This window comes from Megascapheus bottae, chromosome 10 (assembly GCF_031878675.1).
Source record: "Megascapheus bottae isolate mThoBot1 chromosome 10, mThoBot2.hap1, whole genome shotgun sequence".
NCBI classification, from domain to species: domain Eukaryota; kingdom Metazoa; phylum Chordata; class Mammalia; order Rodentia; family Geomyidae; genus Megascapheus; species Megascapheus bottae.
In genome coordinates, this window is record NC_143518.1 from 38,588,772 (window position 1) to 38,616,763 (window position 27,992).

The following is a 27,992-nucleotide window of genomic DNA, read 5'->3' on the forward strand; positions in this document are numbered from 1 at the left end:
GTCCCAATACCCCCTAAAAGTAAGGAAAAAAAATTGGTAAAGAGAATCCATGAAATGGTGGGATGGGGGCAGGAAGTGGGTGGTTCAAGTAGTGAACAGGAAGCTCTGAATTCAATCCCAAGTACTATTGGAAAAGAGGGGTTCTAGTCATGAAGCCTCCCTACCCTTCTCTAGTTTGTGGGCAGAACCCTAGACTTGCTCTTTTTTTCATATATTTTTATTGTAATTAATAGAAGGGTTACATTATATTTGCCTGATAGAAGGTGCATTAATTCAGACTTACTCTTGTTTGCTGAGCGAGTGCTAGGCAGTTTCCCTAAAATTCCCGTAGAGGGCGCTATGATCTCGGACCTTTCCTGGAGACAGCATCTTTGCAAGTTGGCGCTGAAGGGCTGGAGGAATGGATGCTGCTGGGTTTCTGTGCAAGCCAGCCTTGTTGAAGGATCTGAGATTGGCCCAGTAAAAGGAACTGAAGTTTTCACCTCTGTGCTGGGAGTGGAGCTAGTTCAGTGGAGAGCACAGCTTCCTTGAGAGGGTGGCAGTTCTAGACTCCAATTCACCTAATGAAATTACTCTCAAGAGGGACAGTGATATGTGAGCCCTTCTGAAGGAGGAGAGAGATTGTCTAAAATGGGCCATGGGCCTTACAGGGTGGATGTTTGGTTCTAGGTTTGGGAGTGACAACAGTGGCAGAGGCCAGGTCCCAAAGGTTCTAGCCTCTTAGTAGTGGGTGCTGTTTGGGGGGTACCAGCATCACTCTGTGGGTAGGGGAGGATCTATATAGCAGGTACCAGGGTAGTGTCCAATGATCTGGACACCTGTTGCAACCCAGGGGCAGCATGTGGTGCAGGAGTAATGACCCCTTAGAGAATGGGTACATTTATAAGGCAGGTTGGCGCCAACCACAGCTCTCCACCCAGCCTATCTCTGGTGCCTGGTTACAGGCTACATATACCTGACCTGCCAATTAACCCTGGCAAGGGTATTACAGCCACCTAATCACCATCATTAAGTAAAAGGGGGGTGGTGAGGATATCATGGCTTCCTGAGACCTGAGGTTGAAAAGGGCAAAGACTAACCTCTAGGCCTCTGGCTTCTGAGGCCACCTGGAGGCACCACCCCAGAGGCAGTAGACCTGAGGGAGTGAAGGCCAGCCAGTCCCTGGAGGACAGAGGGAAGCCAGATGTTTCCTTCTGCTCCCTCACACGTGGCTGAGACATTTGGGACACCCGCCCGCCAGCTCCGGAAGCAAGAGTAAATAATACAGGGGGAGGGGCTGTGCACGAGCAGGCCTTTGTGACTCCTGACCTAGGAATGAAACTTGGGGCAGAAAGTGATACCACCTGTGAAAAGGCCAGGGGAAGCCAAGACAGACAGCAAGAAGGATCCCTAACTCGGGTGGGGGTGCACTTCTCAAGATGGGCCCTGGAATGTGGAGTGCCTGGCATTTACAGCATGCCAGTGGGTCAGGGCAGGGACAGGGGTGCCCAGGGCAGGCAGGGAGGGGGGAGTCTGCGCCAGGCCTTGGCTCCAGCCCTTTCCGGCCCTTATTGTCCTTGGTGAGAACAGGACGCTGTCCCGTTCCCACTGCCTGCCCCCCCCCTCCACTTCTGCTCCCCAGGGGTTTGGGAAGGATGTTGGGAAACAAGAGAGCCAGAGGCCAATATAGACAGAGATGCTGAGAGACACAGGGACAGATACAAAGGGAGAAAGGTTTCATCAAAAATGCATTGAAGTTCATTGTGAAGCAATGGCCCAAGGCACTGTGGGAACTCTGAAAGAATGGGAAGCCTGAGGCTCTGCCCTCTGGGGGACCTCCAGGCTGGCTAGTCCTGAGGCTCTGCCCTCTGGGGGACCTCCAGGCTGGCTAGTCCTGAGGCTCTGCCCTCTGGGGGACCTCCAGGCTGGCTAGTCCAGTGTTTGACCCTCCTTGACTTAGGATCATTAACTGGACTGCCTCCTAAGCAAACAATGGTAGGAACCCTAGCACAGACACAGTGGGGGCACCTAATTGCTTCCTTCAGGTGCTTTTCTTTGCATCTCTCACCTGCAAACACAGAGATTGGAGAGGGAGGAGGGAGAGCCAGGGTCTTGCTTCCAAATGGACCCTTACAGCGGCTGAGGGACAGCTGGTCATGCAGAAATTGTAATGGGAAATGCTATTGGCCGAGCTCCTGCAGAGGCAGAGATAGAAGCCCCTAGTTGGCCAGTGTCAGGGGCCCACCCACTCTACTACCTATGACAAATGGCATAGGCCAGTCATTGCCTGAAGTGGAGTTTAGATCTTTCCCCTGGGCCCCAGGGGTCATTTGTCCTCAGATCTTTGCAATAGCACCTCCAGGCATGGTGGGAATTTTGCACCCACAGGTCTGTTTCTGCTCCTTGGGAGATAGTTAAAAATTGAGAAAACCAGACATATCTACACTTGACACATTAACACAAAGTTAATACAATTGTCCACAGATCATTACAGGATTTGTATAAATTTTCCATAATAAGAACTGCAGATGCTATTTTATCATTTAAGTCTTTGGAGGAATAAAAAAAATGCATGAAGTGGGGAAAAAAGTCCATGGGACAGGAAAAAAAAAAAAGCTGGTTGCTAGTGGCTCATGCCTGTAATCAAAGCTACTCAGGAGGCTGAGAGCTGAGGATCATGGTGCAAAGCCAGCCCAACAGAACACTCCTCCCCCCCTCCACCCACATTGAGATGCATCTCCAATTAACCACCCAAAAGCCAAAAGTGAGGCCTGGGAGTTTGACCTAGTGGTAGAGTGCTTGTCTAGCATGCACAAAAACACAGGTTCCATTCCTGGGTACCACATATATAGAAAAAAAAAAAAAAAAGCCAGAAATGGTGTGGTGGCTCAAATGGTAAAGTTCTAACCTTAAGAAAGTCCAAGGACAGTGCTCAGGCCCTGAGTTCAAGCCCCAGGACTGGCACACAAAAAAAGCCAAATGTGAAACTGTGGCTCAAAGGGGTAGAACTCTAGCCTTGAGCAAAATAGCTCAGGGACAGTACATAAGCCTTGAGTTCAAGATCCACAATGGGGGGAAAAAAAAGTCTATGGTAAAAATAAGTAAATGAATAATTTAGATAGGCATGTTAATGGGTGTGCTAGATTAATTGTACTCGTCTATTTTCTGTTGGTACTGGGGTTGAATTCCAGGCTTCATGCTTTAGCTTAGCTTTGATCCCTCACTACTGATGCTCTACCACTAGAGCCACAGCTCCACTTCCAGCTTTTTTGTAATCCTAGCAACTCAGGAGGCTGAGATCTGAGGATTACAGTTCAAAGCCAGCCCAGGCACCCCAAAGTCCATGAGACTTTTATCTCCAATTAACCACCAGAAAACTGATAGTGGCTCATAGTGGTAGAGCACTAGCTTTGAGCTGAAGAGCTCAGGGACAGCACCCAGGCTCAGAATGAAAGCCCATGACAGACTAAAACCAAAACAAAAAATTCTCTGGATTTGTCCAGGTTGGCTTAGAACCACAATTTTCAAATCTCAACCTCCTGGGGTGGCTAGGATTATAGGCATGAGCTGCCAGGACCTGACTGCCTCCTCCTCCTCCTCTCCTTCTTCCTCTTCCTCCTCCTCCTCTTCCTCCTCTTCCTCCTCTTCTTCCTCCTCCTCCTTCCCCTCTTCCTTCTCTTTCTTCTTTTTTTTTTTTTTTTTTTTTTGCCAGTCCTGGGCTTGAGGTCAGGGACTGAGCACTGTCCTTGGACTTTCTCAAGGCTAGAGCTCTACCACTTGAGCCTCAGCACCACTTCTGGCTTTTTTCTATGTATGTGGTACCGAGGAATCGAACCCAGGTCTTCATGCATGCTAGGCAAGCACTTTACCACTAGGCCAAATTCCCGGCCCCTTCTCTTTCTTCTTTTCCTTCTTCTTTTGGTATATATTTGAAAATTCCATCATAAACGTCAAATCAATTTTATGGTAAGCCCCTTCTGTCTATCCTAGAGCTACAGCGTGACTAAAACCAAATTCTAAGATAACACCAGAAGTCTAAATTTGAGGCTCTGTGTGACAATAAAGCCTGAGCCAAATGGCCCTCTTGACCTTAAGGAGCCCTTCCCTGAGACTACTCTCTCCCCAAGTAAGCTGGAGGAGTAGAGAAGGGGACAGTCTCTCCAGCCACTGGAGCTGAGACTGTTCTGCCAGGACTAGAGAATGAGATTGCTGTCTACATGACCAACATCCTACAGGAAGAAAGAAAAAAGCCCTCGGCCACTTTTGCTGTATGTCAAGAGTTGCTTGAGGGCTGACCTGTAGCGATTTCAAGAGATTTCTGGAAAGGGGTTTATGTATGACACCGTGTGTGAGGTAAAAGGAATGACACCTAGAAGATCCCCACCCCTTCCTCTGCTTAGCCTCTGCCCCTTCTGCATCCTCTATGCCCCAGGCCCAGTTATCACAGAGTTTCAGATTTCAAGGCAGCACCTGGGATGATGGGAAAGAACTGCTTCTCAAATCCAACAGCCTGGAGTTCTAGGTTTGGCTTGCATGAGTAGCATGTGACTGGGACAAGTTGAGTGACCTCTCCCTACCTTAAAGTCCTTGATTGTAAAATGGAGCTAAGAATACTTACACTAAGATTAAAGATAATGAGGATTTCAGTTAAATAATGGAGAACAGCCTAGAACCTAAAAGGCATTTGATAAATGGGGTAAATGATTCATTTTCTGTGGGATGGCAGCCTCATTTTTGGTGCTTGTTCCTGTGTTTGAACTCAGGGTCTGAGCATTGTTTCTGACCTTTTTAGCTCATAGTGCTTTACTACTTGAGCCACAGTTCCACCCCTGGCATTTGTCTGTGTGATTAATTGGAGACAAGAATCTTCCAGACATTTCAATGGCCTCAACTATCATCAGTCCTAGGATCTTTGCCTCCTGAGTAGCTAGGATTATAGACTTGAGTTACTGCCTCCACCCCCCATGTCTGCCACTGCGGCCTCCTCCTCCTCCTCCTCCTCCTCCTCCTCCTCCTCCTCCTCCTTCTCCTCCTCTTCCTCCTCCTCCTTCTTTTTCCAATATGGTGCTGGAGAATCAAATCCAGAGCTTCTCATGCTAGGGAAGTGTTTTGTCACTGAGCACATTCCCAGCCCTGTGAGGATGATTTGAATAAAGTTATTATTTTTGTGTGTGTGTCCATCCTGGGGCTTGGAATCTGGGTCTAGGCACTGTCCCTGAGCTTTTTTGCTTAAGGCTAGTGTGCTACTATTTGAACCAAAGCTCCACTTCATCTTTCTTTGAGTGGTTAATTGTAGATAATAGTTTCACATGGACCGGGAGTTTATCCGTGGTAGAGCTCTAGCCTTGAGAAAGCCCAAGGACAGTGCTCAGGCCCTGAGTTCATGGCCCAGGACTGGCAAAAAAAAAAAGTTTCACAGACTTTTCCCCACATTTGGCTTTGAACCTTGATCTTCAGATTTTAGCCTCATAAGTAGCTAAGTGCCCAGCTGATAATTTATTTCTTTATTTTTGTGGGTCATGGGGATTGAACTGTAGGCCTGGGCACTGTCCCTGAGCTTTTCAGTTCAAGGCTTCCGCCCTACCCCTGGGCCTGGAAAAGCCAGGCACTGGAGACTCATGCCTGTACTCCTAGCTACTCATAAGATCTGAGGATCACAATTCAAAACTAGCTCAAGCAGGTAAATCCAAGAGACTCTTATCTCTAACCAGCAAAAAAAAAAAAAAGCCAGAACTAGAGCCAGCCATGTAAGTGAGATACACTGAATTCTAGCCCAAATACAAGAACTAGCACCAAAATAATTTTTTTCTATACTGGGAATCAAATGGTCTCAAATATGGTAAGCAAGTCCTCTATCACTGAGCTATACCCCTATCCAAATATTTGTGTGTGCATGCGTGCATGTGTGTTCTGAGTCTTAAAGTCAAGGCCTTCAAGTCTCATTCATCTTTGTTATAGCTCTGCATTTTGCTGGTTAGTTAGAGAGGGTATCTTACAGACTATTCAGGCTGGCTTCAAATTACAATCTTCTAGGTCTCTCAGCCTCCTGAATACCTAGTATTACAAGTATGAATGGGCTTCTTTTTAAAATAAATAAATGGTGTAGTTGCCTTATGCCTCTAATCCTAGCTACACAGAAGGCTGAGATAGAAGGCTGGGGATCACTACTCAGGAGGCCGAGATCTGAGGATCAAGGTTCAAAGCCAGCCCAGGCACTAAAGAAACTGAGATTCTTATCTCCAATTAATCACTAGAAAATGGGTAGTGAGGCTGTGGCTCAGGGGTAGGGTGGTAGCCTTGAGTTGGAGTGCTCAGGGACAGCACCCAGGCCAGAGTTCAAGCCCCATGACCCGGCAGAAGAGGAAGAAGAGGAGGAGGAAGAGGAGGAGGAAGAGCAGGAGGAAGAGGAGGAGGAGGAGGAGATAGAAGAAGAAGGAAGAGGGCCAGGAGTTTGGCCTAGTGGTAGAGTGCTGCACTAGCATGCACGAAGACCCAGGTTCAATTTCTTGATATCACATACATAGAAAAAAGCCAGAAGTGGTGCTGAGGCTCAAGTGGTAGAGCTCTAGCCTTGAGAAAGTCCAAGGACCAGTGCTCAGGCCCTGAGCTCAAGCCCAGGACTGGCAAAAAAAAAAAAAAAAAAAAAAAGAAGAAGAGGAGGAAGAAGGCGACAGCTGAGGATCATGGTTCAAAGCCAGCCTGAGCAACAAAGTCCAACTAATCATTAATTTTAAAAAAAGCTGAAATTCTATCACTTGAGCTCAAGTGGTAGAATTCTAGCCTTGAGCTAAAAGAAGTGCAAAGACAATACCCAGCCTGTGACTTAAAACCGCAGGTCTGGCATGCGCGCGCGCACACACACACACTAATAGCAAACAAATTCTTTTAAAGACAATGCAGCACAGCAGCTACATATATTCGGCTCTTCACTGAAGCTAAGCATCTAGCCAGTGTTGTCTGTAAATTGCTAAATTCCTAAAGGGAGCCATTCAAAGGCTTCTCTGGGCTGCCCAGGTCTGAGGTGAAGCCTCTTGTCCCTCAGGCTGTTGTGTTTTCCCATCTCTGCAAGCTGTAGGTTATCTTCTCTGGGAACTCTGACTCATCCAACTGCCTCCAATCGGATCAGCAGCTCATCTTTGTTGTACCATTTTTCTTAAAGCCCGTCTGTAATTTTCTAAGTATGTGTTTACTAATTATATGTATGTCTGACCTGTTGCCCTTAGGACACTGTAGGTACCTTGAGGGTAGGCATGGCCTCTTTACAACCTGACTACCTGGAAAACTCTCCAAGAACCCAGTAATCACCTGTGGGCAACTAAAAGTCCTCCTGCCTGCCATGGTAACACCTAGGCTCATATGAGTTACAGGGTGGAACCCCTTACCTGAAGGACCAGCCTCTCACCCTTAACTCAAATACTTGGCATTTTTTTCCTTTCTGCCAGCCTCCTGGCATTTAACCACTTGAACCTCACCTACAGTTTTTGCTTTTTTTTTTTTTCTGGATAGTATGCTACAAGAAAATGTAGCATACTAAAAGCTTTCTCCAAGTTCAACTCAAGGATCATGTCCTCTACGTAGCCTTCCTGAGTCTTGGTCCTGTCTTGGGGTAGGGGAAGTAATGATTGGTTGCCACCTTTCCCCTCTGTGTCATAAATGTCTTCTGTAGATGGCCACAAATCATGTTGAATTGCAGGAAGTTCTGTTTCTTTGCCTACTGTCATCATATCTCCAGACCAAGCTATAAATGTCAGATGAGGTAGGGAAGGACTGGTTAGCATTTGATGGCCTTCAGAGAAACAGGTCCAGCTTTCCTTGCTCTAAGAAATAGAACTATTCCTGAAGTTTCAGTCTGCCCACATAGGGTCTTTGACCTTGGAAAACTCTGGGCAATGTCTAGTAGAATCTTACGGTCCAACTCTTTGATCTTTTTGAAGTTTATCGATCATCTGCTACAAGGCAGGGTAAAGTATGTATGATTATAACCTAGTCTGAGAAGCAATGTAATTTGGGGGTTAAAAACTGGACTTTTAGAAACTAGGCCTAGTAGCACATATTTGTAATCCCATCTACTGGGGGATACAGAGACAGGTGAATTCAGCTAAGTAAGCAAAAATTCTTTCTCAAACAACCAAACAAAAACAAACAAACCTTGGAAGTGTGGTGTAAGTGTTAGAGTGCCTGCCTAACAAAGAAGAGGTACTGATTTCAAACCCAGTAACTGCCAGGAAAAAAAAAAAAAAGAGAAATAACAAAGATGGAGTGGTGAAGGGCCGGAAGTTTGGCCTAGTGGTAGCGTGCTTGCCTAGCATGCACGAAGACCTGGGTCTTCTCTCACGAGTAAGCAAGATATTGCTGGTAGGGTTCTCCACACAATGTGTGGCATTTGGGAGGCATGCAGTGGGTGTGTTTCTGGACTGCAGTTAAAAGCTGTCATTAGTTACATGTCAGGGCCAAAAACACACCTTAGCCCCTACACTACCTTTCTGTCTGCTTGCTATCATTGTTCAGTGCTTCACAAACCAACTGAGATAGTTCCTTCTGCAGATGACTAAGTATAAGTGTGTTGACATTTTCTGCTTTGGCTAGCTTTAGTTTCAGAGGGAGAAAAACTCCAAATCTGAGAGCCCCTTCTTTTTCCTATTATTTATTTAGTATGCTATAACTCAGAACCTGGGCACTGTCTTTGATGGTTGTCAGTCAAGGCTTGCACTGTACTAGTTAAGCCACATCTCCACTTCTGTTTGGTGGTTAATTGGAGATAAGAGTCTCACAGACTTGTCTGGCTTTAAAACACGATCAACATATCTTAGCCCTCTGAGTGGCCAGGATTATAGGATTATAGGTATGAACCACTGGTGCTGGCTTTTGTTTGTTTGTTTGTTTTTTGCCAGTCTTGGGACTTGAATTCTGGGCCTGCACACTGTCCCTGGGCTCCTTTTGCTCAAGGTTAATGCTCTAACACTTGAGCTCAACCCTATTTTGGCTTTTTCTATGATTAATTGGAGAGAGGAGTCTCATGTACTCCTGCTCTGGCTGGCTTCCAACCACAGTCTTCAGATCTCAGCCTCCGGAGTGATTAGTATTCCAGATGTGAGCTACCCAGACCTGGCCAGTTTTTGTTGTTGTTGTTTGTTTCCAGGAGAGAGGGGAAAGTTTTTATTCCAGACTGTGCCCTGCAGAGCATGGTGGAGATGCATGACTGAAGGTTTTTTTGGACATCCTCATGGAGACCCTTCTTTTCTGCCCGCTAAAGGTTTATTAGGATGTTGGTAGAAGAGAGGCAGGGCAAGCAACCAAAGCAACCATGAAGAATCTTTTTTTTTTTTCTTTTTCCCATGGGCTAACACTGAGCCATGTCTCCAACCCTAAGAGGTGATTTATTTTTTAATTTTTGTTGGTTGTGGGGTTTTGAACTAAGAGCCTGAGTGCTGTCCTTGAGCTTTTTTACTCAAGGCTAGCCCTCTATCACTTTGATCCCCAGTACCACTTCCAGAGTTTTGGTGGTTAATTTGAGATGGGAGTCTCATGGACTTTCTTCCTGGGGCTGGCTTCTAATTGTGGTCCTCAGATCTTAGCCTCCTGAGTGGCTAGGATTACAGATATGACCCACCAGTGCATGACAAGGTTATTTCTTCCCCCCACCCCCTTTTGCCTTTTTTTGGGGGGGGGTCATGGGGCTTGAACTCTGGGCCTGGATATTGTCCCTTGAGCTGTCAGCTCAAGGCTACTGCCCTACTACAGTTCTACTTTCCATTTTCTAGTGATTCATTGGAGATGAGTCTCACATTCTTTAGTACCAGGCTAACTTTGAACTGCAATCCTCAGATCTCAGCCTCCTGAGTAGCTAGGATTATAGGTGCAAGCTACCACACCCAACCCCTTTCAGTTTACCTGTCACTAATTGGTGCTGTTGTTTCTGACCCTGCTAGTGAGCACAGGATTTTTATTGATTTGGGGGGATCTTGTTGACTGGCTCTCTCAACATCATTATATTTTATCTATCACATAGTATTAAAAAATGGGGTATGTTGGTGCATGACTGTAATTGTAGCACTCAGGAGGCTGAGGCAGGAGTATCAAGAGTTTGAGGTCTGCCTGGGGTTACATAGGGAGTTTGAGGTTCAGAGATAGCCTGTGTCTCAGGGGAGGAATGCAAAGGTGCAATGCCTTTGTGCCTCTGAGCATATAAAATAATATTTATCAAAATGAATTCCAGGAAATGAAAACAAGGGTTTTTTTTTGTTTTGTTTTGTTTTTGTTTCTGCTGTTGGTGAAGATGGAGCTATTTTTTTTTTTTCCAGTCCTGGGCTTGGGCTCAGGGACTGAGCACTGTCGTTGGACTTTCTCAAGGCTAGAGCTCTACCACTTGAGCCTCAGCACCACTTCCAGCTTTTTTCTATGTACATGGTAGCGAGGAATTGAACCCAGGTCTTTGTGTATGCTAGGCAAGCACTCTATCACTAGGCCAAACTCCCGGCCTGGAGATGTCTATGTTTGGCTTTGGTTTGTTTCTTTTGTCTTTTTTTTTTTCTTGTATGTTTGTTTATTTGCATTTGGAGGGGCATGGTAACAGGAGGCACAGAAATGGAAGGAGAAAGGGTGAACAAATGCAGCAGTGGTACTCACTAGACATTATGTTGAAAATGTTCTATAGAACTTGTGGCTGGGTCTGGGACAGAAAAACTGAAAGGGAGCAAGGGAAGAGGTGACACTGCCCCAAAGAAATGTACTTCTTACCCAATTTATGAAACGGTAACCCCTCTGTACACCACCTTTATAATAATAATAATAATAAATATATTTAAAAGCCCCTGTAAAAAATAGAAAATAGGGCCGGGGGTTTGGCCTAGTGGTAGAGTGCTTGCCTGGCATGCACGAAGACCTGGGTTCGATTCCTCGGTACCACGTACATAGAAAAAAGCTGGAAGTGGTGCTGAGGCTCAAGTGGTAGAGCTCTAGCCTTGAGAAAGTCCAAGGACAGTGGTCAGGCCCTGAGCTCAAGCCCAGGACTGGCAAAAAGAAAAGAAAAGAAAAAAAAAAGAATCCCACATTATCTTATTCTGAATTTCTTCCTTTTCTGTTATTAAATTGAACTACTTTCTTTTTTTTGGGGGGTGTCATGGGGCTTGAACTCTGGCCTGGGCGCTGTCCGCCCTACCCTTGAGCCACAGCCCTAGTTCCCATTTTCCAGTGATTAACTGGAGATGAGTCTCTCGGCTTTGTATTGCCTGGGCTGGCTTTGAAGCTCGATGCTCAGATCTCAGCCTCCTGAGTAGCTAGGATTACAGGCGTGAGCCACCTCGCCTGGCTTTGAACTACTTTATTTTCTACCAAATTGTAAATGTTTGAAATAATATACATTCTTTATCTTTTTCCAATGATATAACTCCTCTGAATAACTAACAAACCACTTAACAAAATGAATACCAGGAAGGTAAAATGTGTTTTTTTGGGGGGAAGGGTGAGAAGATGCAGTCATTAAATTAATGTAAATTACGTAAAAGTTGAACTAAGTAGCTTTCTGGCAGGGATGGGTGTGGAAATGGGGGAGAACAATGGAAAGAGTGGCACGGATCAAGATGTATTGTACTCCTAATCTGAACTGAAGAATTGAAAGCCGTTTGTACAATTACTTATAAATAAATAAGATCTGGGGAACTCCCCACGACCCCTCCCCCCCAAATATTTGAATGAATGTGACAGTGAATGAATATTTTTTTTTGGCGTTGGAGAACTGAGTTTAAAAGGGAACAAACAATAGCGCTGGACTATAGCTCCGTCGCAAAGCGCTTGCCTAGCAAGTGCAACCTCCTGAGTTCCACCCCTCAGTACCAAAAAAGAAAAAGATTTAAAAAATACAGTTAAAAAAAAAAAGCAAACAAAAAAGTCACAATATTACATCCTCCACCTTGTCGCACACTTTACAAGTCCCATGCCAGCTCTAAACAGGGCTGAGAGGCCCCTTCCAGATGCAGCCTGCGGTGGGCAGAGTGGAGAATTTTGTCCTTTCCCCTCACTGTCGAGCCCACCAGGCATCACACGAAGAACTACAACACCCAGAAGGCCGTGCGGGGGCGCGGCGCGAGCGCCACGGAACGTGCACACGCTGACGCGCGCCGGGGCAGCGCCGACCCCGGGACTGGACGCCGCTGAGCGCTACGCGTAGATGGTACGTGAGTAAGTCGCGGTCTGAGTGGCGAGGGCGAGGCGGACGGGTGCCGTGAGGCTTGAGACTCGAATGTGGCGCGGGACGGCGGAATGGCAGGCGATCAGAGCTTTGCTCTTCTCTTCCCACAGTGACCATGACGAAGTTAGCGCAGTGGCTTTGGGGACTGGCGCTGTTGGGCTCCACCTGGGCGGCCCTCACCATGGGCGCTCTGGAGCTGCCTTTGCCGTGCCAGGAGGTCTTGTGGCCACTGCCCGCCTACTTGCTGGTGTCCGCCGGCTGCTATGCACTGGGCACTGTGGGCTACCGCGTGGCCACTTTTCAAGACTGCGAGGACGCCGCCCAAGAGCTGCAGAGCCAGATCCAGGAGGCCCGAGCCGACCTAGCCCGCAAGGGGCTGCGCTTTTAACGCCCCCGGCCCCATTACAGTCCACCCACCCCCATTAAAGAACAGGTTTATTTTCTAGTCTTGTTTCGTTTGAGTATGGCATTGGGGACAGTGTGTGTACAGGTCTTTAAGAGAGTGGTGGAAGAACCGCTTTCCTGAGGGCTTTCTCTTTCCATCTTACCGCCGTTCCTTAGTTTTGATTCAAAGGAGGCCAAGATCGTTTCTTTGGACAGAAATGTCATTTCAGTTTCCTAATCCTCTTAACCCCATCAGGAAGTATTTGGGAGAAATTATAAACAGCCATCACCAGGTCAGGCAGGAAGTACTTCCATTTTTCATATCTTCCAAGGTGTGCGTGTGCGCGTGCGCGCGTGTTACTTGGTCTTGGAACTTGAATTCAGGGCCTCGGCACTGTTTGTTTGCCATTCTTGGGGCCTGAACTTAGTTCTGACTGAGCACTGTCCTTAGGTTTTCTCAAGGCTAGAGCTTTACCACTAGAGCCTCAGCACCACTTCCGGCTCTTTTCTATGTATGGAGGAATCGAACCCCGGTCTTCGTGCATGCTAGGCAAGCACTCTACCACTAGGCCAAATTCCTGGCCCTTTTTTTTTTTTTTTTAAATTCAAGGCTATATTGCTTTGGCTTTTTGGTGGTTAATTGGAGATGATGGTCTCATGGACTTTACTGTCTGGGCTGGATTGGAACCGTGATCCTCAGATCTACACCTCTTTCTTTTTTTTTTTTTTTTTTTTTTTGCCAGTCCTGGGGCTTGAACTCAGGGCCTGGGCACTGTCCTTGGGTTTTCTTAAGGCTGGAGCTCTACATTTGAGCCACAACACCAATTCTAGCTTTTTCTATGTATGTGGTATGGAGGAATGGAACCCAGGTCTTCATGCATGCTAGGCAAGCACTCCACCACTAGGTCCAACTCCATCTCTTGTTTAGTTGCTCTGAGGTCTTTTTTTTTTATTGATTATGGGGCTTAAATTTTGGGGCCTGGGCACTCTCCCTGAGCTCTTCAGCTCAAGGCTAGGGCTCTACTACTTGAGCCACAGCTCCACTTTTGGTATTCTGGTGGCTAATTGGAGATAAATGTCTGACTGACTTTCTCAACCCAGCTGGCTTTGAACCATGATCCTCAGATCTCAGCCTCCTGAGTACCTAGGGATTTACAGGCGTGAGTCATTGATGCCCGGCTGAGGTCTGTTTTTCCTCTCCTTCCTTCATAGTTTTTCTCAAAACATCTCCAAGGTCTGTTCTTTTAAAAGCCTTCCTTTTCTTGGTCTTCTCAGCTTCCTAGTTCTTTCAAGTTCATTTTCAGAGCCATTAACAGCCTGAGAATAACTAGATCTGCCCTTCACCAAATCAGGAATAAAGAATGAGCTATGATGGACAAGGGCTGAGGAAGAGTTTATTTTAAGGCACATTCTAAAGATAGCCTGATCTCAAAATTAAAAAAAAAAAAAAGGATACCCTTAAAAAAATAAGTGATTTCATCTCTTAGGTTCTACCTGTTCTAAGTAAAGCTCCTTCTTTGATCCCTTTGATCTCTAAGCTGTTTCTTGTTTCTTTTTCCCACTTGCACCCATGAAACTGGTCATCAGGATGAGCTGAAAAAAAAAAAAAGGAGCTTTCTCTTTGGTATTAGATTGGCATTAGGTGTCTGTGGTCAGGTTTGCAGGAGCCGATAGTTCCTGTCTTGCGCTGGGCGGTACTTCCAGAAAAGCCAGAGTCGGATAAAGCTGGTGATGATTCCTGGAAGGTTGGGCACCTGAAATCAAAGGGCTATTCAGAAAAGAGGAGCTAGTTTTCTACTTGGAAGACTTGTCACAACATCTGAATTCTTACCATAATATAGGGATCTTTATGTCGAAACCCATAGAGGGACCAGGAGGCAGAGGCAAGGAGGGTGGCAATGGTGAGGGAGAAAGAGAGACGCTTGGTTGACTTTGTCTGAATTACCTTGGCCTGTGGGGAAAGGAAGAGACTAAGAATATCCTCATTAAAAAAAAAAAAAGGCAAACAACTTCTGTGATTGGTTACCCAGATCTTCTGTCCTGCCTCCCACTCTCACCCAACTTCCTGGCCCGCCTTACTCACCAAGTCCGACAGTGGTGAGAGGTACATGCTGATAGTAAAGATACTGCAGAAGAGGCCCAGTTGCTGAAGCTGGACCTCAGGGTCTGGCACCAGGAACCAGAAGTAGCCATAACCCAGAAGAAGGACCCCCAGCAGGGTGGCGGTCTGTAGGAGCACAGTATGCTGCGGGGGGGGAAAGGAGTTATACTTGCAGGTGTGCCCCCAAACACGTTGACCTCCCTGCTTGCTGTAATTCATCTTGTCTTCCATACTCCAGTGTAGAAGCTAGCCTCTGCTGTAGTTTTCCATATTGCTCTGTCACATTCTCTTTCTCCCACTGATTTGATGGAAGTCTTATCCACATAATACTGGAGACCTCCAGAGAGGACAGAGGTACCCCCTTCACTCCCATGAACTTTGCATACACAGTAGGAGCCTAGTAAATGCTTGGATGATTGAGTAGGGAAACAGCGAATCACCTCATTCTCAGCCATTGGTCCTGGCTCTGAAGGAACTATGGAGATAAAAACCCTTTATTGCTGGGAAGGTGGCTCAACAGTAGAGTACTTGGCTAGCATGCATAAAGCCATGGGTTTGATTCCTCAGTACCACATACACAGAAAAAGGTGGAAGTGGCACTGTGGCTCAAGTGGTAAAGTGCTAGCCTTGAGCAAAAGAGGCTCAGGGACAGTGCCTAGGCCATGAGTTCAAGCCCATGACTGGCCAAAACCCAAACAACAACAACAAAATCTTTTGGGGGCCGGGTGTTTGACATAGTGGTAGAGGTCTTGCCTAGCATGCACCAAGACCCAGGTTCGATTCCTCGGTACCATATACATAGAAAAAAACTGGAAGTGGTAGAGCTGTAGCCTTGAGAAAGCTCAAGGACAGTGCTCAGGCCCTGAGTTCAAGCCCCAGGACTGCAAAACAAGACCCCTTTCTCAGCCTGTTTTGGCACAGGGCAGCAGTCACCCCTAAACTAGAGAAACTACTAACCTAGCTAGGAAGGGAGTCATATGTCAGTCTGGGAGGGCTAGCTTCTTAGAGAAGGAGAAAGGAAAGGCTGGAGGACCTTCCCGGAAAGGAAGCCATGCCAATCCGTTACAGTCTACTAGGAAGTAGTGTTTGTCCTGCCAACGAAGCAGGGTGTGCAGCAGAGAGGTGGGTCCAAAGAAGGGCCTCTACCTTCTGAGGGCAGTAGTGCAGATACACCAAAATATACAATGTCTGAAGCACAGCACCCACGGTGTTGACGACGATGAGGGTCCCGTCTCCCTTCAAGACCCCATAACTCAGCCAGCCCAGGTTACTGCAAAGAGGAGGGAAGCAATATAATAGTAAAGCCAGAGGGGTTGAGTGTGGTAGGGGGTTACCAGGAGCCTTCTTCAACGGTCCTCCTGCCCCTCCTCTGCCTCTCTTATCCGTCCCACCGCAGGTGTCCACTCTCACTTGACATCCGTGGTGAGAAAGGGCAGGAACTGGACGCTGTCCACACTGCGGGTCATCTGCATGTGCCTGAGGTCCGAGCTGTAATGGGGTCCCGAAGGGAAGAGTGTGGGATGAGTGGGCGACCCCCGGAGCTCCTCACCCTTCCTAGAGCCCGCGGACCCGGCTCCCAGCTCCTCTGCCCTCGCAACCCCAATCCCCTCGACCCGATTCCGCTTGGGTGCCGGGTGCAGCCTGGGGCTGTGCCTAAGTCTCCATCCATTCTCCTGACTCCCTGGTCCTGCCCCGACTCAGCCCGGCCGAGCTCTCACAGGCCGGTGGAGAACATGGCGAGGGTGAAGAGCACGCAAGCTCCGGAAAGGAGCGAGTCGGCCACGTCGCCCGCCTCCATCCCGCCAGAGCCAAGCGCCGACTAGCTCGGAGGGACCGGCTAGTGCCGAAGCCCCGCCCCGGCCCCGCCCCCCGGCACGCCCGGCCCCGCCCCCGAGCCCTCCCTCCGGAAGCCGCGCGGGAACCCGGTCCGCCGCCCTCGGCGCCGTACCGGAACTCTGGCCCCGCGCCTCCGAGCGCCGAGTCGGACACGGCCTCCCAGCCGCTGGTTCCCGGCGTCCGGGCCCTGAGCGCCCCCTGTAAGGCCGGTCGGTCCCCTTCCTAGCACTTTTGTCTTCTCCCGCACCTCCGCCACTCCTCACACTCTGCTTACCCCGACCCAAGGAGGCCCCAGCCTCAGCCCGGGCGCTCCACAGGTGCCACAGGCCTAATCCTCCACAGCTCCAGATCAACCTCCATTACCCAGGGTTTGGGAGACTTCCCCGGAGTTACTCAAGCCTTTTCCGGGCCTTTCCCCTAAATTACAGGAATTGCTGGGATTGCCGTCATCCTTTATCAGATGCCCTCCTTCTTCAGCTACAAGGCCCGCTTTACATGACCCAGACAAGCCACTGTCCCCCCTCGCACGGACCCCTTCGTCCGACCTACTTGCTGGAAACTTTCCTTCCCAGCCTCCCACACACCTCTGCCAGGCAGGGCTGTGGGGTGGGGCTCACGCCTCAGCTGGCGTCCAGCTTCCCTGACTCACCCAGATACAGGAGTACCTGAACAGTTTGCCAAAGCCCAGCGCTGAGAGGGTGGGAGTGGAGTAGAAGTTGGACAGGAAGAGCTTCCAGAGTAGGGTGTGGAGTCGAATCTGCGAGATTGCTGTGGGAACACTCTTGTACTATGTAACTCTCTGAGAAGGAAACACCCCACCCTTTTAGTCTGGTAAGGGGCAAATTCTCCCGAGAGACAAATTCAAGCCCAGTGACTTAAATTTGTCTCTCTCCATCCTGTGCATTAAACCAGGGCCTCCTGCATTGCTAAACAAATGCCCTACCTAGCTTTTTTTTTTTTTAACTTTGAGGCAGTGTCTTGTTAACTTGCTCTTGCTAGCTCAAACTTGCCATCCTCCTACTTCAGCCTCTAGAGTAGCTGGGATTACAAGCATGTACTACTCCAGCCTCAGCCCCAGTTACTTCTGACCTAAAACACAGCAGGGATTCAGTGATCAAAGTCAACATTGAGCTACAGTAAAGCAAACATGTCCAAAAACAAACAAACACATTGCTTTATTTTGAGGCAAAAACATTGTATAAAAAAAAACACTCCAGTTGTAGAAATCAGCAGACACACGACAAGTTTATATACAATATTGTACATGCGGGCCCTGCCCTTACAGCTACACTTTAGGCAGTGTGAACACTTGGGCACTGCCCTTACAGCTACACTCTTCAAAGAACAGGTTGGCACAGCCCCCCTGCTGGCACAGCTCCAAGGAGTGCTGCCCCAGATAGGGAGAGGATGCAGTGCCTGGCTACAAATCCCTCTGTGGCAACTCCACAGATGCAAGTCTGGCTGGGAGATGCTGGGTCAGCCCAAGCATGTTCTCCTGAGCTTGGCTTCTACATAGGAAATGGTGTCTTGCTTTTCCTTAGTCAGTTCACCTGGGTGTCCCGGCTCTCTCTAGGAGGGGCACCTTGCCAAGTGCAGTGTCCATCTCCATGGCCTGGGGCCCCTACCAGTTCAGCTCCCATTGAATCCTCTCCAGGGACTGTGTCTGCACAGCTTGTTTCTTTGGCTTAAAGGCAGAGATGGAAGGGAAGGGGCTGTCCTGCTTCTTTCTCCATTCCTCTGAAATGGAGGTGGGGATGGTCCCATCAGCTGGTTGACCTCCTTTGGGCTGAAACCCTTAATACTGACCCGTTTTGAGGCTGCTGGGTGGCAGCTTGTGCATGTGACGGGAGTGGCTCCCAAGGCTAGAGTTTAGGGACAGGTTAAGAGTGCCTGTCCCTGTTTTCTCAGCCCAGTTCCAGTCCTTAATTCAGCTGTGTACACTGTCACTGAGTTCGCAACAGTAGAAGAGGCAGGAGCAGCACAGCCCAGGCAAGTGGGGAGAAGCGAGGGGCAGCACTGTAACCAATGCTATGGAGAACCTCTGCATCATCTGGAAGAAGAAGACACATGCCTCATGGTAAATGGCTCTACTGTTTGCACTAGCCCTCATTCTTTAGGGTTTTTCCAGCCCCTACCTGGCAAAGAAACCTCTAATACCTATATTTTCCTTTCCTTTTCTTTTTTTGCCAGTCCTGGGCTTGAGCTCAGGGCCTGAGCACTGTCCTTGGACTTTCTCAAGGCAGAGCTCTACCATTTGAACCTCAGCACCATTTCCGGCTTTTTTCTATGTATGTGGTACCAAAGAACAAACTTGGGTCTTTGTGCATGCTAGGCAAGCACTCAACCACTAGGCCAAACTCCAAGCCCTCTTTTTCTTTTTTCTTTTTGTCAGTTGTGGGGCTTGAACTCTGGGCCTGGGCACTGTCCCTAAGCTTTTCAGCTCAAGGTTACTATCTTACCCCTTGAGCCACAGCGCCACTTCGTATCCTCTGGTGGTGAATTGGAGATAAGAGTCTCATAGACTTTATAGCCTGGGCTGGCTTTGAATTGTGATCCTCAGATTTCAGCCTCCTGAGTAGCTAGGATTATAGGCATGAGCCACCATGCCTGGCTTTACCCATCCTTTTTTAGCAGACCCCTTTCTTGTTTCCAAAGCTACCAACCTGCTTGAAATCTCTTCTCCTGTTCATTGGCATGGGCTTGAGGACTGTGAGCTGAAAGACAAGAGTAGAGACAGATCAAAGATCATGCCAGGAAGGCACGGGGGTATGAGTTCCAGGTGGGCTGGCCGTGGAACTTCACTACCATCCCAGACCACTAGACCCACCCAGCATGGAAATGGATGCAGGAAGTCTACAGAGACTGACACTCACTGATTTTGCTGTTGACAGTCACCTTCAGCTTCAAGCACTGGTTTTCTTGGTGGTAGATGGGTTTGGCTACAAAACAAACCCCCAGGAAGTTAAATAGAGAAATTTCATTGGTAGAAAGTTAACATAAGCCCAAATGTGACTAGCAGTCCTGCTTTCTCAGTTCCCTGCTCACTTTTCATTTGTCTCTTCCCTCCATTATTACATTCCTCATTTTTCCCCCCAATATTTTCCTACCCTATATTTCCCTGCTCAATATTTACTATGCTCTCTCATTCTTTAGAACAACCCTCAACTTTGGCAGAGGTGGTGAGGAGGGCCTAAAGCACTGTGACTTCCTCATTCTCCCAGGCTGGAATTGAGTGAGTCCTAATATGTTTCCTTTATTTGGGCCATTTTATACAATCTTGCCTAAGACCTACTAATGACTGAAGGAGCCTTACATCTATCTACACAAAGCCTGACTTGTAACTCTTTAAGATCTAACAGTAATTCTCCACTACCCTAAAGATAAAAGTCCAAATTCCTAGCAGTGTTTAGGGTCCCTAGAATCTGTCCTGTCTGCTCTTCTGCTCTTCAAGCCCATCTCTCTCTACTTCTACTTCCCCCTCTCCCCAAGTCACTGGGCCTGGGTGCTGTCCCTGAGCTTTTCAGCTCAAGACTAGCACTCTATCACTTTGACCCACGGCACCACTTCTGGAGATAAGAGTCTCTTGGACGTCTGTGCCTGGGCTGGCTTTGAGCCACAATCTTTAGATCTCAGCCTCCTGAATAGCAAGGATTTCAGGCATAAGCAACCAGTGCCTGGCTTCTCTCTACTTCTTGTGGGCCTCTTGCTTAAGAATTCCTTGAAGAGATTATGTAGCCTTTCCTCACATTCCTTCATGCTTACCTAGTTCCTCTACGTGTTCTAAGCTCAACCCTTTCTATGCCTCCCAACCTGGCATATACCCAGGTCATTTCCCCAAGGTCTACCATGTCACATAGGTCTAATGGTTTGTTTAGCTTATGTGTGATCTGTCCCAACTTCTTTGAGGATAGGGATTCTGAAGTGTTGTATTTATCTTTTTGTCCACAGTGCCAAGTGGATGCCCAGTATATAGCAGAAACTCGCTGGACACTTGGGAATGAAAGAATTCAGGATTGGAAAGTACACCGTGTTAATAATAAAAAAAAGTACACGGTGTCACTTGACTCCTCGCTCAGCTTATACCCAGCCATACACATCGTGTCACTTTGCCACAAGTCCATGCACCTGCATGCGCCCTCCCATGCACACTCACAGATGTAGTAGTAGCTGTGCCCTTCCTTGAATTCCTTGCTCAGGATAAAAGGTGTGAAGCGCTGGATCTTCTCAGTCAGCTTCTCTGGGCCATGTTTGGCATTAGGTTTGTTGCATTGCCAACGGACAGGGTCCTTGGGTTGAGGCTGGCACACCACATACTCGGGATGCTCCACCAGGTAGAGTGTATACTGCTCCATGTCAGCAACTGCCACAGAGTCATCCTCATAATGCGGACAGATAATGTCCAGGTAGTCATTCAGCTGCAGGTGCACCGTGTAGTCCTCGTCCCGGAACCTGAGTGGGAGGAAGCAGGTGGTCACTCAGAAGCCAGACCAGGCGCTGGTGAGCTTACATCTGTAACCCTAGCTACTCAGGAGACTCAGGTCTGAGGTGGTTTGAAGGCACCCCTGGGCAGAAAAGTCCAAGAGACTATTATTGTCAGTTAACCAGCCCCAAAGCTAGAAGTAAAGGAGTGGTTCAAGTAGCAGAGCACCAGCCTGGAGAAAAAAAGCCAGGGGAGAGCTTAAGGTCCTGAGTTCAAGTCTCAGTACTAGCACGGACACGCGCACACACACATACTCACACAAACTAGGTAAGTACTGTGAGCCTCTGCTTGCTTACATGACGCTTTACATTTCACACCAGACCTTTTTTTTTTTGGATTTAAATTTTTTTTATTTTATTTTTTATTGTCACACACTAGACTCTTAAAAGATTATTCCAAAACTTCAACTCCCGATATTTACTGATTTGGATTGCTTATATCTCTCCACCATCTTCAAATATTCTCCCACAACCACCGTCTCCTACTCATCATCCTCCAAACAGCATCTACTCAGGACCTGTCGAGTACTAAAGCACTCTCATAAGCCTCCAGGTATCTGCCCAGGGATGGATTTCTAAATATTTCTGTAGTCCAGTCATCTTTCTGTTCTGCTTGTAAGACTTCTACAAGTTTATACTCTCAGTTGTTCCTTTAAATGTCTACTGGCCCTTCAGGCCCATTGGACAATCAGGATTCAAGGAATTCCCCCTCTCTCTTTCTGACAGTCCTGGGGCTTGAACTCAAGGGCTGGGTACTGTCCCTGAGCTGCTTTTTGCTCAAAGCTAGCACTCTACCACTTGAGCCACAGTGTCACTTCCAGCTTTTTCTTTTTCTGTGGTACCGAGGAATTGAACCCAGGGCTTCCTGCATGCTAGACAAGAACTCTACTACTAAGCCACATTCCCAACCTAAATCCTTTCTCTTTGTCATACTTGTACTGGCCCCTCAACACATTTATGCCTTCCTTTCTTCCTTTCTCTTACTACTCTCACTGCCTCCCCCCCCCCACCACCATTCTCCTGCTCCCCATTGTTTCTTATTTCTCAGTTTCACTTTACCCTATAACCACTAGTCGAAAACTCATTGTCACCCATTCAATCAAATCGCCCTGTCATGCCACTCACATTTTAGGCTCTGGTCTTTTTGTCCATTTCTCTCAGTGCATCTCCAAATATCCCTGTCTATATTCAAAAGCTACACTTTCACCTCCCTTAATGAAATGCTGGGGTTCTTAAGCCTGAGATTGCCTTTCTCCTCCCCCTCCTCCCCAGGTGGAGCCAGCTCCCCTCCCCCTAATTTGTCCCCCTTCCCAAGACTTTCAGGCTCCAGCCTGACTGCCCGCTAGCCCCTCCCCCCTCCCCAGCTCCAGACACCTGGCTCCAGCCTGGTTAGGGTCCTAATGGGGAGAAAGTGCCTCTCCCCCACCCCTCACCACCCCTGCTTCAAGCCAGTTAGCTTCTCTGAATCCCCCCAAGCACTGCCAGCAAGAGACATAGCAGCACTGGCTGCCAACTTGCTTCAAACTCAAACTAGGGGAGAGTGGCAGTGGGGAGGGGGGGGATTCGGCTTGGAGGCCTCTGAGGTGGGCACCTAGTGCCCCATCTGTCTGACCCCCAAGAGGCCTGGCCTTGCAGCAGCTTGAGGCCTCTGATCTGGGGAGCTAGACTTACAGGCCCCTCCCCCAGCCCGGGGAAAAGAGGAGCTCAGGGAGGCTTTTAAAATTCCTCTCTGGAGAGATAAACATAGAAGCCATTTCAGAACAGGTATTTCAGCTCTAGGCCTGGCGTCTTTCCCCCATTCCCGTGACGGGCTCTGACTCATTCCTCATCCACCTCTGTTCCCCGCCCCAGCGCTCAAGAAAACCTGTGAAAATACACCTTGTCAAATAGGGGCAGCCCACAGGACCCCAGCCCAGCACAGACCTGCTCCACACTGGTCACTAAGCAAAGGTTGTTGGCAGATCTGAATGAACAGGGTACCTGCCCTCCAGTGCCAGGAAGACAGCGCGCTCAGTGCAAGCACTCTTTTCATGTTGCCCCTGCCTGGGGCCTGGAGATCAGAGCAGATGCCCACTGCCCTGAGTCACCCATGGTGGCTTCACGCCCGCCCAGATTATTGCCACCTCATCTCTGCCCCAAGCTGGGCCCAGCTAGATTGCCTACAGACTCCTTTCTAGGCTAAGCTTCCCTTTAGTCCTAGTAGAGGGGTGTGTGTGTGTGTGTGTGTGTGTGTGTGTGTGTGTGTGTGTGTGTGTGTGTAGGAACAGGGCAGAAGCTGTGCTGTGAGGTAACACTCACCCCCCTCCCTCATCTCCATGGCCTGCACTGGACTATTGCTTACCATCTGGGAAAAGGGGCAGAACTGGCGTCAGGGAAGGCAGGGAGGGGGGCAAGGAAGAGGCTCTTTCCTGAAAGGGAGGAAACCTGGGAGCTTGGGAACGGAAAAGGCCAGAGTTCCCCCCTTCCTACTAATGGCTTCCTGTCCCCTCCTCCTCCTTTAGCCAACACCTGGCATGGGCATAAACAGGGACTTTGCTCTCCCACTAGCAGAACAACAGGACTGGGTCAAGGAGGCAAAGAGCAGGCAGGAGGGTTGACTAGGCTGTCCTTGGCAACCCACAGTCAGGAGTATACTGGCTTCTGGAGTTGGCACCTGGCTTTTCCTCGTCCCCTCAGCATGATCTGGACAACAGATCCCTCACAAGCAATGCCATATATACACATATATACATACACATATACATATACACACATACACATATATGCATAGACACACACATATGTATGTGAAGAAGAGTAGGAGACAGGAATATTAGGGTTAGGGCTGTTCTGGTGACTCGCCCCTCCCCCCAGCTGCAAGGCCTTCTATTCCTTGTGCCACCCTACCCCCCCTCTCCTGGTTTCCCACAAATATTGTTCCCATAACTTCAGAAAACTCAAGGGCAAGAACAAAGGGTCTGACAGAGCATCTTCCTCCCAGTGCCATTTGCCTCACAACCCTAAACCTGCCCAGGAAAAATTAACTCCTTCCTGTCCAGAGTTCTTTGTAACCTATTAACCCCTTCCATTCCCTCTGACACTCCCATGACCTCTCACCATTTCTTCAGCTGGACCACCTTAACCTCCCTCCTAAACGGGGGATTCCCTCAACCTACCTATGCACAGCATCTTTCTCACACCACCCCAAATGACCTCTTGAGGGGGGCTCTGCAGAATCCCTTAAATACAGAACGAGAGCTAAATCTCTGAGGCCTAGGTCTCTCTTCTGAGGGTCTCTCCAGGGTTAAGGAACAATTTGCTCGCTCCTGGTGTCACATCAAGTACCTGTCAGTATAGACAGACACCTAAGTGGCACACCAGGAGGGGAACAGTAGTTTCATGGTGGGCAGCTTGCAGAAGTAACTCTGGAGTCTGCGCAGAATGGCCTACACTCAAGTCAGGAACCTTGAGTATGGGTCCCTTACTTGAGTGACAGGGGTGCCAGAGGGCAGGAAGGGAAGGGCAGAAATAGCGCCTGTGCAAGTGGATGCGGGCTGGCTCCTGCCCGGGGGTGCAGCGCTCCTTTCCGAGGGTGAACTGCTACAGACTCCCTCCCACCTCTGGCCACTTCCCCTAGGCTCAGGTCAGAGACAGGCCGGGACAGTTAACCCGGGGAGGGGCAGTGCCAGCCAGGCGCCCAGGCTGCCAGCGGGAGACAGGGCTTACTTGGGATTTGAACTGTTCCAGAAGACGGTGTGGCGGTCAGCAGCGGCCAGACTGCAGCATAGACCCAAGAAAGGGGCCCAGAGCAACTCCATGGCGCAGGGCCAGGCCGGGCCGGGCGGGGATGAGGGGCTCCTCGGGGTCTGGGCTCCCGCTGGCTTCTCCTCGGCACAGTCAGCCACGGCGCTCACAGCTCTGGCCCCTTCTCCAGGCGACTCCGCCTTTTGGGCCGGCGCCGCCCGGCCCCGCCCCGCCCCCGCCCCGCCCGGCGCGCGGCTGCCCCGGGGCTGGGGGGCTGGGGAGGTGGAGGAGGGGAGGGCGGGAAGGCGGGCGCGGAGGCCTGCGGGACGCGCGAGCGGGGAGCCGGCTTCCGTGGCCCGGCAGATCTCCACCGAGCCGCGTGTTCCGTCACTCGGGGGGGCCTGCGGGAAGCTTTTTGTGGACTTTGTCGACTGCGTGCAGAAGGAACTCGCACGTGTGGGCCCGCGGACGCGCGGGAGCCGCAGCCGGGGTGGGCTCCGCGGCGCCCGGCGCGCGTCCGGCTCGGTGGGGAGGCCCGCGCTGTCCTCACGACTCGCACACTCAGGCTGGGTTCCCACACTTTCCTCCTCCACCCCCGGCCCCCTCTATTCCCGGACTCTGCGCATGGCTGCCCCTCCCCCCCACACTCACGCACGCACGCGGCTATTTGTTTTTGTTGGGTTTGTCAATGTTGTCTTTGTTCAAGAGATTGTGTCATCGCCTAGATGCCGGGAATAAAGTGCGACACTGTGTGTAACGCGTGCGGCCGGGGTTTGAGGCACCTCGGTCCCGCTGGCCCCTCGGCTCTGGCGGGATCCGGGGGACCCCGGGCTCGAGGCCCGGGCCTCCAAAGGACCCCAAAGCCCCAGTGTGCGCGAGACGCCGGGCGGGTGTCTGGGGAGTGGGCTCTTGCAGGGGGGACTGTGAGAATCTGAGCACCAGGGTGACAAACTAACAAACACTTGTACATCTGGCGTGCGTAAATACGTGCGATGGCGCGCATGTGTGAAAACATTCGCGAGTAATATCACGGCGGCGCGTGTGGAAGCGTGTGAAACTTGCGCATGCTAATGTTTGTGAACGGTGTGTGCAGAAGGCAAACGGGCTTGGGGGTGCTGCGGGCCGGGGCGGGGTGCCGCGTCTGGAGGTGGAGCGTTTGAGCACGGCCCGGTCGTCTCAGCTGGGTCCCCCAGCCAGCCGGGCCCCAGTCCCTGCTGGTCCCCCAGCTCCGCTCCCCTCCCCCGCGCCGTGTAAACAAACTCGCTGGAATTCGCCTCTTGGGGCTGTGCGGCTGCCGTCTGGAGGGGGGCGGGAGGGCGGGTGGCGGCTCGTGGGGCGGAGAGGGCGGGCAGGTGTCTGGAACTGGAACGTCGTGTGTACGGTGGTGTACGTGGATGGATGGGTGGATGGACGGATGGGTGGATGGATGGATGGAAGGATGGATGGTGTGTGTGTCCGTCCTTTCGTGCGGCTGCGCAACAAGCAGCTGTGGGCCGGTGTGTGTGTGTGTGTGTGTGTGTGTGTGTGTGTGTGTGTGTGTGTGTGTGTGTGTGTGTGTGTGTGTGTTGGGGGGGGCAGCTTCCTTATTTCCCTGGCCGTTTCATCCTCCTCTTTTACAGCCAGGCTTGGCGACAGCCCCCTGTAATTACCCGGGGCCCGGACGCCGCGGCAAGTCCGGCGCTGACCCTGCTGGGGAGGAGCCGGAGCGGAGGGAGGCCGGCGCTGGCCTCGGGCCCTCCCTGGGCCGCGGGCTCAGGCTGCAGGTGGTCCGGCCGCCGCCTTTATCACCACTGTTGACCGAGCCGCCCACCAGATGCTGGCGCACGTAACCCCGCGGCGGGTCAGGGTCGGGCTTTGCACCCGGCCACCCGCGTGTGCACCTGCCCGAGGCGACGTGCCCAAGCCCCACGTAGTCCAGGCGCGGCCCGCCCCTCCCGCCCGGGCCGAAGTCTATCGGCCGATAGGCCACGGGGTGACAGCTCACGCGCTTTTTGCTCACTAGGGAGGACACCTGGGAGTGGGTCACCCCGCGTCCCTCGTGAGAGCCCCACGTCCCGGCTCGCCCGGCCCGTAGACTCGAAGATTCACGAAGGCAGGGATTGGGGTTGTGCCCTGCCACCTTGCCAGCGTCGAGCACAGCTGCTGGCACCTGTGGTGGACGGTCAGTGTGGGGTACGCTCTCGCTCTTAAGCGAGGGAGGCCCCAGAGCCGGCCCCTGGGGGAGACTGGCCAGGATTTCCCTCCTTCCCTGACCACCACCGACGGGGCGAGTACGTGTGGGGTCCCGCGCGCGCGGCGCAGGCTGGGCAGGTTCTGGCTCGCTGGGCCCGGCCCGGCGGGGCCACGTCCGTTCCCGCCCCGCCCGCTGTCTGGAGGCTGGGGGTGGGGGGTGTGAAGATCCTGGGCCCCGACGGGGCGCAGGGCCCAGGGTGTGACTGTGTCCCCGGCATTCGCACTTCAGTTCCTGATCCTCTCTCCGCATACGTGTGTGTGTTCAGGGGCCATTCCTCAGATGAAACACGGCTTTTCTGAAGTCGGGGCAGGGGTGACACACACGCCTGCAGACCACACTTAGCTGTGAAGTGCTGCAGCTGCGGAGCCACGCCCCGTCACGTCCCCCCCCCCCCCCCGGGATCCGCGCCGCCTGGTGGACGCAGGGGAGCGGTGCGGGAGCTGCGCTGCTCGGCCCGCACGGGGGACTCCTCCAGGGGGTGACCAGCGCTGGGCCCCTCTCGTCAGCCTCCAGCTTGCCCAGGCGGGTCTGGTCTCGATTCTCGCTCTCGGCTGACTCTCACCGCAGAGCTGTGTACCTGCGTTGGCTCTCAGCGCCGCCAGCCCCCTCCGCCCCCCGGGCGAACATCTGTGTTCAGGGTTGAAAGCAGTTGAGCTGTCTGTCTGTCTGTCTGTCTGGGAAATTCCCTCAGTGAGTCTTTTCCGAGAATTCCTAAATGGTAAGGTTAAACTTGAGCGTTCCGGGGGAGACTCTGCCCCCGGAGGGCGGGCCTGTCTACCTGTGGGGGCGCTGCACCCCCCTCCGGCAGCATTTCCAGACTGGAACTGCTTGACTGCTAGTTTGAGGTTTGGCGTGGGGAAGGCCAGAGAGCCACGGGGCCTTGGGATGTGTCTAGCCTGGCTCAGCCCCAGCAGGCATCTCTGGGTACTGGGGTGAGGCAGTAGCAGGGAGGGGCTGAGTCCCCGGAGTCTTGAGTCTGGATCCACTTCTGCCCCACTCTCTAAGGATCATTGTAAAAAATGAAGTGCACTTCATTAGCAAGCAATGGTGGCACATTCTTCAAAGCTTGG

The 27,992-nt window shown here is 50.7% G+C and overlaps 3 protein-coding genes across 7 annotated transcripts; 1 reads left to right on the forward strand and 2 right to left on the reverse strand.

The window, feature by feature from the left end:
• Positions 1-12,068: 12,068 nt before the first annotated feature.
• Positions 12,069-12,611, forward strand: Dpm3 (dolichyl-phosphate mannosyltransferase subunit 3, regulatory). 2 transcript variants are annotated; one of them, XM_090339858.1, is made up of 2 exons: positions 12,069-12,148; positions 12,277-12,611. In XM_090339858.1, the coding sequence occupies exon 2, from the start codon at positions 12,282-12,284 to the stop codon at positions 12,552-12,554; it is 273 nt and encodes a 90-aa protein (XP_090195984.1). In that variant the 5' UTR covers positions 12,069-12,148; positions 12,277-12,281; the 3' UTR covers positions 12,555-12,611. The 2 variants fall into 2 exon arrangements, with proteins under 2 accessions (XP_090195984.1, XP_090195983.1); XM_090339857.1 differs by having other exon boundaries at positions 12,099-12,156.
• A 1,313-nt stretch (positions 12,612-13,924) lies between these two features.
• Positions 13,925-17,204, reverse strand: Slc50a1 (solute carrier family 50 member 1). Of its 4 annotated transcripts, none has more exons than XM_090340834.1 (6): positions 17,137-17,204; positions 16,062-16,139; positions 15,798-15,921; positions 14,634-14,795; positions 14,382-14,501; positions 13,925-14,304 (listed from the first exon to the last, which is right to left on the reverse strand). In XM_090340834.1, exons 2-6 carry the CDS (start codon positions 16,121-16,123, stop codon positions 14,203-14,205), a joined length of 570 nt encoding a protein of 189 aa, XP_090196960.1. In that variant the 5' UTR covers positions 16,124-16,139; positions 17,137-17,204; the 3' UTR covers positions 13,925-14,202. The 4 variants fall into 4 exon arrangements, with proteins under 4 accessions (XP_090196960.1, XP_090196959.1, XP_090196961.1 ...); XM_090340833.1 differs by lacking the exon at positions 17,137-17,204 and adding an exon at positions 16,762-17,048; XM_090340835.1 differs by lacking the exon at positions 17,137-17,204 and adding an exon at positions 16,600-16,666.
• A 433-nt stretch (positions 17,205-17,637) lies between these two features.
• Positions 17,638-24,849, reverse strand: Efna1 (ephrin A1). Its single transcript, XM_090340837.1, has 5 exons — positions 24,672-24,849; positions 20,641-20,936; positions 19,361-19,426; positions 19,151-19,201; positions 17,638-18,537 (listed from the first exon to the last, which is right to left on the reverse strand). The coding sequence occupies exons 1-5, from the start codon at positions 24,761-24,763 to the stop codon at positions 18,431-18,433; spliced, it is 612 nt and encodes a 203-aa protein (XP_090196963.1). The 5' UTR covers positions 24,764-24,849; the 3' UTR covers positions 17,638-18,430.
• Between the last annotated feature and the right edge of the window lie 3,143 nt (positions 24,850-27,992).